The sequence below is a fragment of the Lepisosteus oculatus genome, chromosome 10 (genome assembly GCF_040954835.1).
Source record: "Lepisosteus oculatus isolate fLepOcu1 chromosome 10, fLepOcu1.hap2, whole genome shotgun sequence".
Lineage (NCBI taxonomy): Eukaryota > Metazoa > Chordata > Actinopteri > Semionotiformes > Lepisosteidae > Lepisosteus > Lepisosteus oculatus.
In genome coordinates, this window is record NC_090705.1 from 8,245,151 (window position 1) to 8,259,109 (window position 13,959).

Sequence of the window (13,959 nt, forward strand, 5' to 3'; positions counted from 1 at the left end):
ACAAAGAGAAAGATCACAGCCAGCTGTTTTCATATTTTGCTGTTTAAACTTACATACATAAACCTTTACAATCCTACAGCTCGTAACCATAGTAACTGCGTACACTAGTCAGATGATTGTGTAAGCAGGATCATAATGGGTTTTTTTCTATTTAATGAGCTCCACAGAGAAGACGTTTCTGTAAAACTGAATAAAACATTGTTAAAACATAATAAAATGTTTTCCATCATTATAGAACCCTAGGTAATTTTTCAGATCCTCTGTGTGAATAGAACAATTCAGGGGAGTAAAGAATTAAACGTACTGAAATGCGTCTTGTTCCCTTTTGAGAAACAAAATATATTCAGTGCGACATAAGCGAGCCATCCTCCTTACACATGTGACCAAAAGCCAGAATAAACCTCTTCTGGATTTCATATCATGAGCCATACAGTATGAGAGGTGAAGCAGTAAGACATAAATCTAGACTTTCGTTTTTTGGGATTGAGAGGTAAACAAACCACTGCAGACTTGATTCATCTGCGCTCTCCACTCATAAGCCTCCTCTTCATGGCCTGACGAAGTACCTCAAATTAAATTGACACAGCACTACACTACTCTCACTACAGCAACAGGTGACAGGAACAGTAACTCCCATTACTGTCTGTGCAGGTGAATGGTTACAAATCTTGCAGAGATCCCATTAAAAATGTTTTTTGAGTATTCCTAATTATGGCACATATCGGAGCAAATATTTCCAGGACTTCGAGGAATGCGTTGTTGGTTTTTAACAAAGAGGGATTTCTCACCTTGCCGTGTTGAGTGGGTTGGAGTGGTAATTTAAAATTTAACCCAGTGTTAAATGATGCCCATCTTCCCAGTTTAAGTGATTAATTAATATGCAAATGACTCAAGACCTTAATTTGGAGCAGCAGCACTGCTGCCGGGGGTGTGTGGAGACGCTCTCTAAGTGCTGTCTCCGTGTCCCTGCTGCTGCAGCACTTGAGCAGACAGGGCTGACCCCAAGCAACCCAAATCCTCCAGCCGTGGCAGAAATCTTAAAGCATCAGGCCATGAATGAACACCGGCGAGGAGCAATCAGACGATCCCCTCCCAACTCCATCCTTCAGAGACTAGTTTAGAAAAAAAGATTTTGTCCGTTTCGCCTATCACTCCCACAGCAGAAACGTTTCCAGTTAGTGGCAAAAACTGCATTACTGGACAAGGAAGGATGGTAATGTTTTGGTCCCTCATTCCCTTAACAGGAGTTAATGGCAGAGAGGAAATGTAACTTTTGTATCAGACTGTAATGGGCTAAAACAATTTTGGGAAGCCGATATCAATTCCCATCTGCCTAAATGAGTTTTCATTTCTTTCCTGTAACCTTGAGCACTGACACAGCAAGGGTTCTTTTTCAAACCCAATGAATAATGAATGTGCTGTATGGGAAAAAAAGTTCCTTTTCGTACAAAGGCCGAGGAGAGGGAACAGGGCCTTTCCTTCTGATAGACACTAAGATACCGCCAAGAGGGAATAATTGCTCTCTCTGGTGGCAGCCTCTAAGAGCTCAAGATGTGTCAGTCAGCGTCCTGCACAAAGAGAGAGCAGACTGCCACATGACACAAATTTAATCAGTTTTATGCTGCCCTTCATGTCAGGCCCGTTTAGGAGATTTTAACTTGTTCAGAAAGGTAGGATAGCTTCTACAGAGACTATACGCCAGGACATTTATACTAGGCTACCCTTTAAAAATTCTCGTTTCAACCCCCAAAAAATTGCAATAATGAGTTACAGTGCTTATTCGTCAGAGGTACAGAAATTCTATGGGACCAGACGAAAGAGCAGTACTAGGCCACATGAAAATGCCAAGCACTGAAACAGGTACAGAGCTCATTAATTCTGGCCTTTATCAGTCCACAGGGACTCAAGCTTTATGAGTCACTGCACACCATATTCTCATGACGACGTATCAGACTGAAGGGCCTCACACAGACTGTTTTTTTTACTTGACAGTTGGAAACACGCGGTACTGTTTTCAAGAATCCAGTATCCTCCTCTTCAAAAGGGGTTTTAATTTCAAGGAAGAGCGATCACCAAAATGACAATTTGACCACACTGGCAGCTGTATTCCAGGTAGTTTTCTGCGATGTGAACAAAGCATCACACACAACGAAGTTCATTTTACACCATTGTGAAGCTGGGAAATTAAAATCAGTGACAGTTAATTTTAGACTAAAATTCTGTTTTCATTCCGTGCCTGGAGACCAAAGCCATCTGGCCTTTTTACAAAGTCAGCCAACACACACTTATTTCAAAATCTCCTTCATGACCACACAGGAAAATTGGACTGAACTCGTAATGTGTGAGGACAGCTAAAGACTAGTTATAGTTAACGAGAAAATATGATGTTGTAGTGGCCATTCGTTCATTTGGAGAACTACGAACAAACTCTCTGCATAAAGTTACCTTTGATTCACTTGGTCTTGAGCGGTCATGCTCGTGGGGAAAAATGGAAGTTACTTTTTGTTAAGGTAACAAAATGGCAGCAGATTTTAAAGAAAAGACTTATATCAAATGGAGACATAACATGTCACACGCAGTAGCACATATAGCTGGGCAACTGCTTCTTTCAAAGCCAGCATGGACACTAGGACTTAATTAATTTGTGTTTAAAAACACCTCAAATAAACCAGCTTTGAGGAGATGTTTAAGAGAAGAGAGACAGACATTTGAGATCTGAGATCTTTTGTTACATGTCACATTCAGGCACCTATTGCCAAACAAGACAGAAATGAATAGGGCCTGGAGAACAGGCTAAACAAATATATGTGAACACATAATAAACTCAGAGAGCAAACCTTCAATAAGGAGAAAGCATGGCCTGTTAAATATTTGATCTGCTGTCAGGACAGCAATGTGTCACTTTGATAACACATTCTTCTTTATATCATCTAATTTCTACACAATAGTAGGAGGATCATTTTACTGAATACAAAGATCAACTCGGGCAGATGATAAAGCTTCTGCAGTTCCCCATAAATGGTGCTGGGTACATGACTGACATTTTGGAGCCAGGAGCAAACCTTACCGATAACAGAGACGCATCCCAGGGGAGCAATTAGTGTAGCAGGGGCAAATCCATAGGCCGTGAAGTTGCCCAGTTCTCCAATCCCCATCAGGATGATGGCGCACCACCAGAGTGCGCTCTTGTAATAGGGCTTGGAGTCGGGACACTTAGACACACGCACGTGGGTGTACTTCTGGAAAAAAAATACATGCCGAGTTACCAAGACTCTCCTACAGTCCCTGGACACACCTTATGAAATGCAATCTGGTGGGTGACAGACTTCTCCAGCTCTACCAGAGTGTGCTGCCCTTACACAATGAATCAATGAATGCAATAAGGAGAGCACTCATGGAAACAATACTCAATCGCCTCTGTAAAAGGAATATGCTGAGTGCTCATGCATTTAATTGGATTCCCTTAAGTCCTCATTGGTGCAGTCAGGGACGTACGAAACCCAGCAAAATCCTCAGAGTACACAGCGTTAGAGGATTCCAAAGTTGGCTCTATTTTCCACATAAGCAATGGTTATTGTTGTCTGACAACCTACTGGCCTCGGTTTGTGGGGGCTGATGAGAAAGTACTGCTTTTGTGCTGTCCTGCCCTAGGATTGATTGACACAATAGAACAATGGAAAGCCGTGGCAGGAAAATTCCTGCTGGATACGTGACATGGTAGATACACAGGAGAAGCAAGAACCCAGCAGAGACATAAGAGTGACAGGAAAAGCTTGGAAGGGAAGCAACAGAGGTCCAGATTCCAAAAGATGGAAGAATGCATCTTTAAGTGTTTGCACAAAGTCCTTACCTGTATATTTAAAGAAATGCTGATCAAAAAGTTGCCAATAATAGAAATGAGAATCCCCAGCAGTTGAGTCTGCAACACAAAAAATACCCAAGCTGTTTAAGGACACACACTGCCTAAAGGCACTGTCTTCAAGAGCAAAGAGAGGAGCTTCCAAAAAGTCTGCATTAGACATCTTCATTTTCTCATTTTTTCAACTATTAGATGGTACACTTTGACCACACAAGGTGGAGTGCTTCTAGCTGGATATGCTGAAGTGCTGAAACACGATGTTGAGACCAGATCTAGCTTGCCCTATATAGTTTTAAGTTAAAACAACTTCACTTTGACGTCATGTACTTCTCTAAGCAAACGTGATTGATGAAAAAGACTGTGAACTACCTCAGAGAAGAGAAAAAGTTGATAGGTCAAGAGTGTAAGGGTTGTTTTTAACATGTCTGACAACTTTCCTGTACACTTTCGCACAAGGTTGTGTTCCCTTGAAACTGTTGTCCGATATCACTAACAAACGGAGTAAGCCAACAAACTGGGACTTGTGTGGCATCGAGGAAAGGAATTTCCTTCACAGACAGTAGTCTTGAGGGCACATCCCTACCCATCACTTTCCACAGGGGCATCAGCTAACAGTAGCCTGATCTCATCATCAATTGGAAGTGAAGGACAGTTGGACCTGGTCGCTACTGGGATGGCCTACTGCTAAGTACAGTAAACCAGGTTGTGGACAACTGTTGTTAGTGGACAAGAAGGTGGGGTACTTGTCCTGGACTAAAAATTGCTGATCCAATGCCTCAGTATCTATTACATAAGATTTTAAAGCAAGGTCCGGATTACCTGTTTAGTAAAAGATGCCACAGCACTATTAGTAAGACGAGGGTTGTTGTCCTGGTTGATTTCCTCTCTGAGCTTGCACAATCCAGCCGCCCTGAAGCTCACCATCAATTAAACCAGTTTCTCCCTTCACCACCTGCTCTGTTGTGCAGTGGGGATGCTGATACAGAATGGCTGCCACATGTCACCCATGCATTCCAATGCTGGATTAACTGGCTTCCCTATTCTATTCAGAGCACTTCTAGATATGCTTTGCTCTAACAAATAAAAGGAATTATTATTAAATATACTGTTTTAATGTGACATCTTAAGAGATAGTGGTATGGCTATTTTTAGTTTTAAAACTTAGGATATACACATTTACAAGTAGGTTATTTATGCAGCTGCACCAACAGTTGGTCATGTATTATATTATTTTTATTTTCAATTTTTCATCTTTGACATTTAATGCAATAATAAATTGCCAAGTTGCAGTGAATGCAATGCAATGTGTGGCTGGCAGGGAACTAGGCACAAGGAGCACAATTAGCTGGTGGAAGTCCCTCTTTCTCATTAGCTCAACACTGATCAACAAAGTCTCCTTCGTCTCGGCAAGCTCAATAAATGAGAAGAGGCTTCAGGCACAGAGCTCCCGTGAGTTAATTGAATAAACGCATGAAAGTTACTAAATAAATCTTTCAGAACACTTCAGGATCCTTCAAAATAATGCTGCAGCCAAAAGCATTAATCAGTGACCAAGGTTCCGACTGCTCTGGGGTATAAGACAGAGCAACAGATTATTCTGTCACACATTCAACAAAATCCAGAGCAAAGGAAGAACGTGTTCGATTCTTTTCAATGTGAAATCTAGATGAATTACAGAAGGCAACATTTTATCTAGATCCTACTCAGTTTGGCTACAAAAACAAGAATAGAAAATGATTTTATTTTCTAAAATAAACTGCCTTTAATTTCAGTTGGGTAGAAGGTCTTAGTTTAAGTTATATTTAAAGCAACATGATGAAAATAAGGTACTGATTGTGTTTTAAGGCATAGTATTAAGGCATAGTGTTTTATTAAGTGGAAAACAGGAGGTGTTGCCAGAGCTAGTATTGCTTTCAAAGTAACCTTGAGGATTATAAAAAGAACTTGTATTCCAAGGGTGTAGAAAGTTGCTTTATTTTTTTTCTTAAGATCTAAGGGAGCTTCAGAGCCGTTCACCACCCTAAACGAAAACCATTCAGCAACCTGCAGCCAGCTTTGTGGTGCAATACAATCACTCTGTACAAAGAAAACAAACTACACCCAGGCAACAGATTCTGTAAGAGTCCTTTCCCAAGAGACAGGAGGATCCCTACAGACACACAGCTTCTTAAAGTCCGGTGTGTCCTTTTAGGGCTGCAGTGGCAGTGTCACCTGTATTCAGCTTCTGCCAGCTGACCAGGTCTGCTAAAAAACACTCTGTATATTTTTTGTTTTTTCTTATTTGTTTCGTATTTGCTATGACCACTGAAAGCCCTGCCTTAGTGCTTTGGGCACTTAGTGATTAGGCTGGACTGAAAACTATTTTTTGCTCAGCACTTCGGGAGGTGTCAGAGGTGAGCAAGAAAATAAAGATTAATTCTGTTTTACCTTTACTGTGCAGTAAAGGAGTACCTGCATGCCTCATCACTGTCCAGCACATCTGTTCAAACAGGTGCTGTCCTTCGGATGAGACGTAAAACCGAGGTCCTGACTCTCTGTGGTCATTAAAAATCCCAGGGCGTTTCTCGAAAAGAGTAGGGGTGTAACCCCGGCGTCCTGGCCAAATTTCCCATTGGCCCTTACCAATCATGGCCTCCTAATAATCCCCCTCTATGAATTGGCTTCATTACTCTGCTCTCCTCCCCACCGATAGCTGATGTGTGGTGAGCGTTCTGGCGCACTATGGCTGCCGTCGCATCATCCAGGTGGATGCTGCACATTGGTGGTGGTGGAGGGGAGTCCCCATTACCTGTAAAGCGCTTTGAGTGGAGTGTCCAGAAAAGCGCTATATAAGTGTAAGCAATTATTATTATTGTTCCAACGAGAAATGTAATATCAGTGAGCCCCTGTAGCTTCAGGGAGGTCTTATCATCCTCACAGTTCATAACCTTTACAACCTTTATCATTTTAAAATGGTTTACAAACCAGCAACTCTTTTTTTCAAAAGAATGACAGGAGGTGCATTCGATCTTTCTGTGAACCTGTGAACTCGAGCAGTACTTCCTAGCAATGCCGCTGTGCTGTTTTTGTGGGGGGGGAGTGGGGGTGGGAATTCAGGCTGCTCGCCTGAGTGTTATTTACCCTCCGGTGACTCAGCCGGCCTGGCTGCTCTGCTGTGCAAACAGAGCTGTCGGTGAAGCCAGAGGGTGGGGCTCAGAGGCACAGGAGCTGGCCCTGCCCCTGCCCCTGGGGCAGATCGGTCTGAGAGACGAGCACAGCCGCAATGCCAGAGGGCAAAGTCCTGTAGGGCTCGTAGCGGGGTTCCAGTGCGGACTTGCCTCAGTGTGCATTAGCAGCAGAGCTCTCACACCTGAGGATGGCTCAACTGCTGAAACCCAGCGTTTCTCCTTTCCACTTTTCAGCGTGGAATTAACCTCAACTTGTGCTTCGTTATGCTTTGCTACAGATTTCTTATCTTATTTAATTTGATTATCAGAGGTCTCCAGTTGTCTGCTAGATCAACAGCTACATACAGTACAGCAAGTCCTAAAAACAAAAAAAGCTCTGCGGTTTTCTGTCCAATGCTATCAGGATAAAACACAGAAATCTAATAAAAATATATTTTTTTGAATATACTGACACTTAATTGGTTTTAACTTTCAATTTGCACAGCCTGTGAGAAGATCTTTTCAGTCTACAATGAAAACTGTCAAATGTCAGCAATCTCTCTTCAGTGTCTGGGGGTTATTTTTTTTCCCCAAGATCTGAGGCCAAGAAAAAAATATGCAATTCAAAAAGCAGCAGCAAGCTCGTCATGAAATCCCAGTGCTCCTATAGCTAAGCAAAAGCAGATACTGCTATAGATATAAGCCACAGTAAGGTGATCTTTTACATCTTGTTTACCAAACCTATTTTCACAGTAGGCATTGTACTAGGCACTCTGTAATGATTTATGATCAGTGACATATTTAACAGCATTGCACTGGATTGTTACAATCATACACAGTTTGTCAAAATGCAGTGATAGAAATCTGCTTTCCCTATTTCCTGTCTAACATCCCTGTATGAAACTTCACTGTTAGCTACTGTATATGTCCTACCATTGTTTGTCTTCTCCCCCATTTTATGGCTGGTTGCTATACAGTATTAGCAGTTTTCCAGTAAGACAGTATTACCCCTGTCTTGACAGCATAACAGTTAAGTTAACAGTCTAAGAACAATACTGTTTCCTCAAGTATAACTGGTATAATAGCATCAGGGCCTGAAGCTTTATCTTAATGGCCTGCAGTACCTGTAAAACAGTCTGCCTCTTCTATGCCGATGTAATTTAACGCAGCACTTTGTGCTTGCTCAGCCTGGGGCATGTTGTTTGTTCCTTCCTTCATAAACACCTGACTGAAAAATCAGCTATTTGCCTGTCATCATGCAAAACGGTCCCATCTTTCTCTCTTTACTTCTCGTTTCCCTTTTTTTTTAAGTGGGAAAAAAAAACCACATTTATTTTAGCCTCCTCTAGAATTATTTTTCTCTCTCGGTCTTTCTGACATGAGCTTTGGAGTTCACTTCACTCGTTATCTTTCATTGTAGACAGCTCTTTTTGAAGTGCTCTTCTTTTCTGTGTAGATAAGAGGATAGGAAAGGTTATGAATAAGAGCAGGTCATTTGGCCCGTCAATCACGTCTGATCGTCAGAAGTTACTTGATCCAAGAATCTCACCCAGCTGTTTCTTGAAAGAAATCAGAGTTTTGGCATCAACAAACCAGCTGGGCCGCTGCTTCTGTCCTCCATATAACTATATGGACCTCTGCTTTCCTGACTTTGACTTACTTGTAGGATGAATCGATCTGCTGGTTCACAAAGAATATCTTCAAGCTGTTGCCATCCATTATTTAGATGATTACATATTTCTTCTATTCCAATCTCTTTCTCAGCATTTTTGTCTCATTTAAAAAGTGGGCATTTATTATATATTATATAAAAGGCTATTTTCTTTTCTACTTATTCTAAAGTTCTTCTGCATTGCTCACAGAATACACAAGCTAACTCCCACAGACGGCTGTTCCACACAGAAGCCATAAACATGCTATTGCAGCGAGCTTTTGATCTTAAGATGGAATTGAATGCTTTTTAGGTTTAGTGGAATGCCAAGCATCTGCCCTCTATTTAACACACTTAAGATGTGGCTGCAAATGACCTTTTCAAAATAAAAAAATACCACAGGACAAGTCTAAGACGCCCACTTACAAATATAAATAAAACATAACACTTAAGAATATTTTTACTCTCAACGAGGGGTAAAATCACAAGTAAAAGTAAACCAGAGTTGCATGAGTTGATGTCACTTCGATACCCCAAAAATCCTATTCAGATTCAGATATAGCATCCAGTAGGACACCTGCAGAGCCAAGGATAAGACTTCAAGAACACAAAAAACAATAGCAGCTACTCACTGTGGACTTAGGGTGGGAACATTTCTTGGCAGCCTGCTCTTTGCATAATAATAATAATACAATCATTTTATTTACCACCACATCAACACGTAAGGTATTAATTAAAACAGAGCAACACATTTATTTGTTATCAACGGGTAATTACACTTTATATCGGCGTTTGTTTCTCTGCCAGTTTGACAAACGTTAGCAACATGCACAGCCCCACGCAGTTATGCTCCCATTCTGCAGGAAGGGAAAGTGTAACAAAGCGATTTTCGTCACAACAGTTTAATCAAAGACAAGAGCTCCATTTCTGTACAGAGTCCAGATGGCTCAGGGCTCGGGAGGCTCCCCTGACGAGCGGAGTCGCAGTTTATCTCCAGCAGCATGTGCTGCCTCCGACACGGCCGCTCCAGCACTCGGCTTCATTACAGATCAGCGGCAGAGCTCCGCGGCATTGGCGCTCGCCCGTTCCGACACGGAGCGAGCTTGCAGTGGGAAAAAAAAAAGATAACACTTCAGTCAAGCTCTCCAGCTCGGAAGAACGTGTCAAACACTGGGCACCCGTTACAGAGCATTAACTCAAACAAAAGTAGGGCACGACATCTAAAGAGTTCGTGTTTTAAAACGCAACGTATTTTTTGTTATACCAAAAAAGCTAGCATTAGAAATAAAGCCCTCATATGGCTCGCGATACAAAAAGCTATTTTTAGAGCATAATGGCCTTCAGAATCACCAGCGGACACACATACTAGAGGATACAAGTGGAAACTGTGGAGCAGTGAAGGCAGGGGGCACAATTTTACACAAAGAGTTGTAGGAGTATGCAACAAGCTGCCCAGCCTTGTTGTTGAAGATGGCTACCCACAGACAAACAATCTGTACGGGCCAAATATTCTAATCCGAATATGCCTTTGCACTGGAGCAATTAGGACACGCGTACTGTACGCTGTAACACAGAGACTGAAAAGAGACTCACTGCTCCACATCAGTGCCATGGCCTGACCATCATCTGACACACCCCTGTTCCCTGAACCCCTCACACAGCTCATATCAGAGCGTCATTACTCAGCTGATCCCAGGAAAGAGCAGCACCAGGGAGTATTAACTCAGCCTGTCTCTCTCTCCAGAACTATGTGCACTTTAAGATGGGGCCCCAGCATTCAGACAGCAAGGAATCAGCCTTGTACCTTTCAAGTTCCAGTAGAACAACATGGGAACCAGACCCTAGCTCCAACCCCAATTCTAGCCTTAACCCTAACTGTCCCATCACAGTTCTCACTATAGTACTAACTCCAGGGTCACTCTCAGCTCCAGGCCCGGCCCAAGCTCCGCAATAGAGCAGGATGAAGGAAATCGCCTTTTCCCTGGATCTTAACAATGGCAAGAGACGCAAAAACTTCTCAACAGAAGGCAAAATATACTTATTTCTTAAAGGTTCCGACCAACATCAGCTCGAACAGAATGGATGAACAGTGACAGAATAAAAAACTGGATTCTAACTACATAGGACTCACATTCATTTTATTCCAATTACAAACGCTTTTCATACACATGTGGTCAGTCACACCATCAGGGCTTATTCGGGGGCTTTTTCAAGAGTGAAAACATGTTTACTTTTCAGACACGGCCTGACACTGACCTCAAAGGTCAGGCCAGGTAGGTTAAATACAGGTGGCATTTCAAGAAAACAATAAGAAAATAAATACGGAAACAACAAGAGCAAAGTAACACATATAAGACTTCAAACCTCTCTGCTCAGTGTTGTCTGTTCTGACTATTTTGAGTGCTCCTCTTAAAAACGTGAACTGCACGTTTGGCAAGAAAAATTATTGATGAATCACTCACCAGTTTCTTACACTTGAGACATAAATGCACCCAAATTAAGATGGAAACAGTTTCTAGGTATTTCATTGCCCACAAGAATACCTCCTATTAGTACTCGGACAGGTTACAACCAAAAGATTTGAGAGAGGTTTACGTTAGTTTCTTTCCCATGTGCATCTGAAGTTTCCCTGCACCTCAGAAGACTAGAATGAGCAGCCAGAGAAGACAGCAGCACGCTCACTGAAGAGTACCAGGGGACAGAGAAGCTCTTTGTTCACTGGTACCATGACTCTGGCCCCGCGCAGCTCAATTAGAGAGTCCAAACAGGGAGTTGCTGTGTTCACTGGTCTGATTCTCATCTCCTCACTTACTTTGTTCTTAATTCTAACAAAACTGGATTTATGTACAGTAAGGGCTGGGATTACAATACCCATCACACGTCTGAAACAACCAGCAGCCATATCACCCTGCAATTCACAGCTGGCAGCCCCACTGAAGCTCAGCAGGTGTGAGCCTGGCCAGTACCTGGATGGGAGACTCCTGGAAAGCTATGGTTGCTGTTGGAAGAGGTGTTAGTGGGACCAGCAGGGGGCGCCCACCCTGCGGTCTGTGTGGGTCCTAATGCCCTGATATAGTGGCATTAGGTGGGCCGCTATACTGTAGTGGGTGCCGTCTTTCGGATGAGACGTTAAACCGAGGTCCTGACTCTCAGTGGTCATTAAAGATCGCAGGGCATTTCTCAATAAGAGTAGGGAGGTATCCCGGTGACCGGGCCAAATTTCCCCCCTCTGCCTTTACTGTGGCCTTCAAATTGTCCCCATGTGTGATTGGCTTGCACTGGCCCTGCGATGGACTGGCGTCCTGTCCAGGATGTACCCTGCCCTGCGCTCGTTGCTTGCCGGGTAGGCTCCGGCTTCCCGCCACACCGTATGGTACAAAGCGGTTTGGCAAATGACATGACACGATGACTTCTGAAGCGTCGGCCAGGTTTTGGGAAGAGACCACAGAATCATTTCAAAAGAATCACAAAAATGATCACTGATCATATGGGCGACATTGTGGACTCATTCTCGTTCACCCTCTTTAACGTGCAGCGGAAATTGTGTAAAAAAAAAAAATCTATATTCTAACTAAATGTCCTGCCACAGAGCAGTATGTTTTTTAACTTTATTCCACAGAACAAAGAGGCATTCACGTGATGCGTTTCAGGCATTGGATTACAGTGTCTTAACAGTAGGGATTCCTTCATTTTTGCTTCACTCCAGAATTTAACTTCTTCTAGGGGAGAAACACCACAGGAATCAAAGCTATAGAAATTGACTCTATATTGGAACTGAATATTAAACTTTAACATTTTGATCAGGAGCCAGAAGCAGTAATATCATCTTAGGAAGTAGCTTAATACAGGCTCCTTGGATCGAGTAAGTACTAACTACCAAACAGGTTAGACAAGACAAATAGCCCCCTCCTGTTTGTGACTGTGTGGTCTTCAGAAAGTCAAAGTTTTGTACTATTTGTGCTCACCCAACAGAAGCACTGTTCTCACTGACAGCCTGAATGCGAACTAGTGTGCTAAAGCCAGATTATCATACAACGACATGATCTGTTTCTCCGAAAGCTACAATTTTATATTTAAACCCCTCATCTTCATTTTAAACATGGTTCCCTAAAGTGCAGTACATCGATTTAAATTCTGGTTAGTTGCCAGCAGTGTATCTACATTGCTGTACTACAGCCACTTTAAAAACAGCTAGGATTCCACAAGCTAACTAACTTGGGACTAAACTTGCACATTCAATGAGCAGTCAAATATATAATATATATATACTGTATACGTATATACACATCATATACAGTAAATAAAACCATGCATCAGTTGGTACACCCAGTAGTTAGGGTCTTTCAGCAAGTCCGTTCTTTTCCCAACCAGGCAAGGAATATTCAGCGGATTACGTTATTGGCCAATACAATCACACTCATATACCCTGGAAATGATTGTTTTTAAGTTTAAAAAGGAGATAGGAGCAAGATGGATGAAACTCACAAATGCTGCATTCTTCAAACTAAAAAAGAAATGGTTTCACTCAGATCAGAGATGAAAGAACTAGTTTTCTGAGGAGATGCCCAGGGATTCTTTGCCAGAGCAGTGCAACGTGCATGGTTAGTTATATTACCAGTCCATGTCACTGGTTCGCATTCCAGCTACAACGAGGTGTTGATCTCGGCTGGGAAGCAGATGCCACAGGGACAGGCCAATCCGATTCAGCACCTGCACAAAGGGAGAAATCACCCCTGCAGAGCAATCCTTCTGGGTCATGAGCTGGGACAAGGGTGTTGCATGCAGGTACAGCAGCAAAAAACAAACTATGAACAGAGGATGGAAAAGGCTTGGAGACTAATGAGAATGAGAAATTATTAATGAGAAAGAGTCAGAGCTTTGTGTCGATGCCTCATTTTTGTTTCTTCAGGGAAAGGATTAGAAAAGGCAGACAGAATGTTAAGCTATAGGCTACAGTTAAGAGTGTAGAATTCAACACAAGGGATGTTATGTTAAAACTGGACAATGCCCTCAATGTCTTATTCATTTAGAACACTGTGGACATTTTATAGCTGAAACCTTGGATTTCTTCAAGAAATAACTGTATGAGATCCCAGGACTTGCTCCAAAAAAAGAGTATCACCTTCTTGACATTTTCTTGAACAGGCATGACACAGGTCAATTTATTATGCAGATTAACGTTTTTTACTGCCCTGCGATGGACTGTCGTCACATCCAGGGTGTAGCCTGTCTTGCACTCATTACAATGAACAGGCTCCATCTACCCAGCGACACTGTATTGGATAAATAGGTTAGAACATGGA

The 13,959-nt window shown here is 42.4% G+C and overlaps 1 protein-coding gene across 2 annotated transcripts in view; it reads right to left on the reverse strand.

Moving 5' to 3' along the window:
* LOC102694627 (NIPA-like protein 2) overlaps window positions 1–13,959 on the reverse strand; it is a 32,912-nt gene that overhangs the window by 16,496 nt on the left and 2,457 nt on the right. The window contains exons 2-3 of one of the 2 annotated variants that reach the window (XM_069194833.1): window positions 3,851–3,919; window positions 3,068–3,239 (exon numbers count right to left, since the gene is read on the reverse strand). In XM_069194833.1, coding sequence (XP_069050934.1) covers window positions 3,068–3,239; window positions 3,851–3,919 — 241 coding nt within the window. The remainder of the gene's footprint in view (window positions 1–3,067; window positions 3,240–3,850; window positions 3,920–13,959) is intronic. The other variant, XM_069194834.1, reaches the window with a different exon arrangement.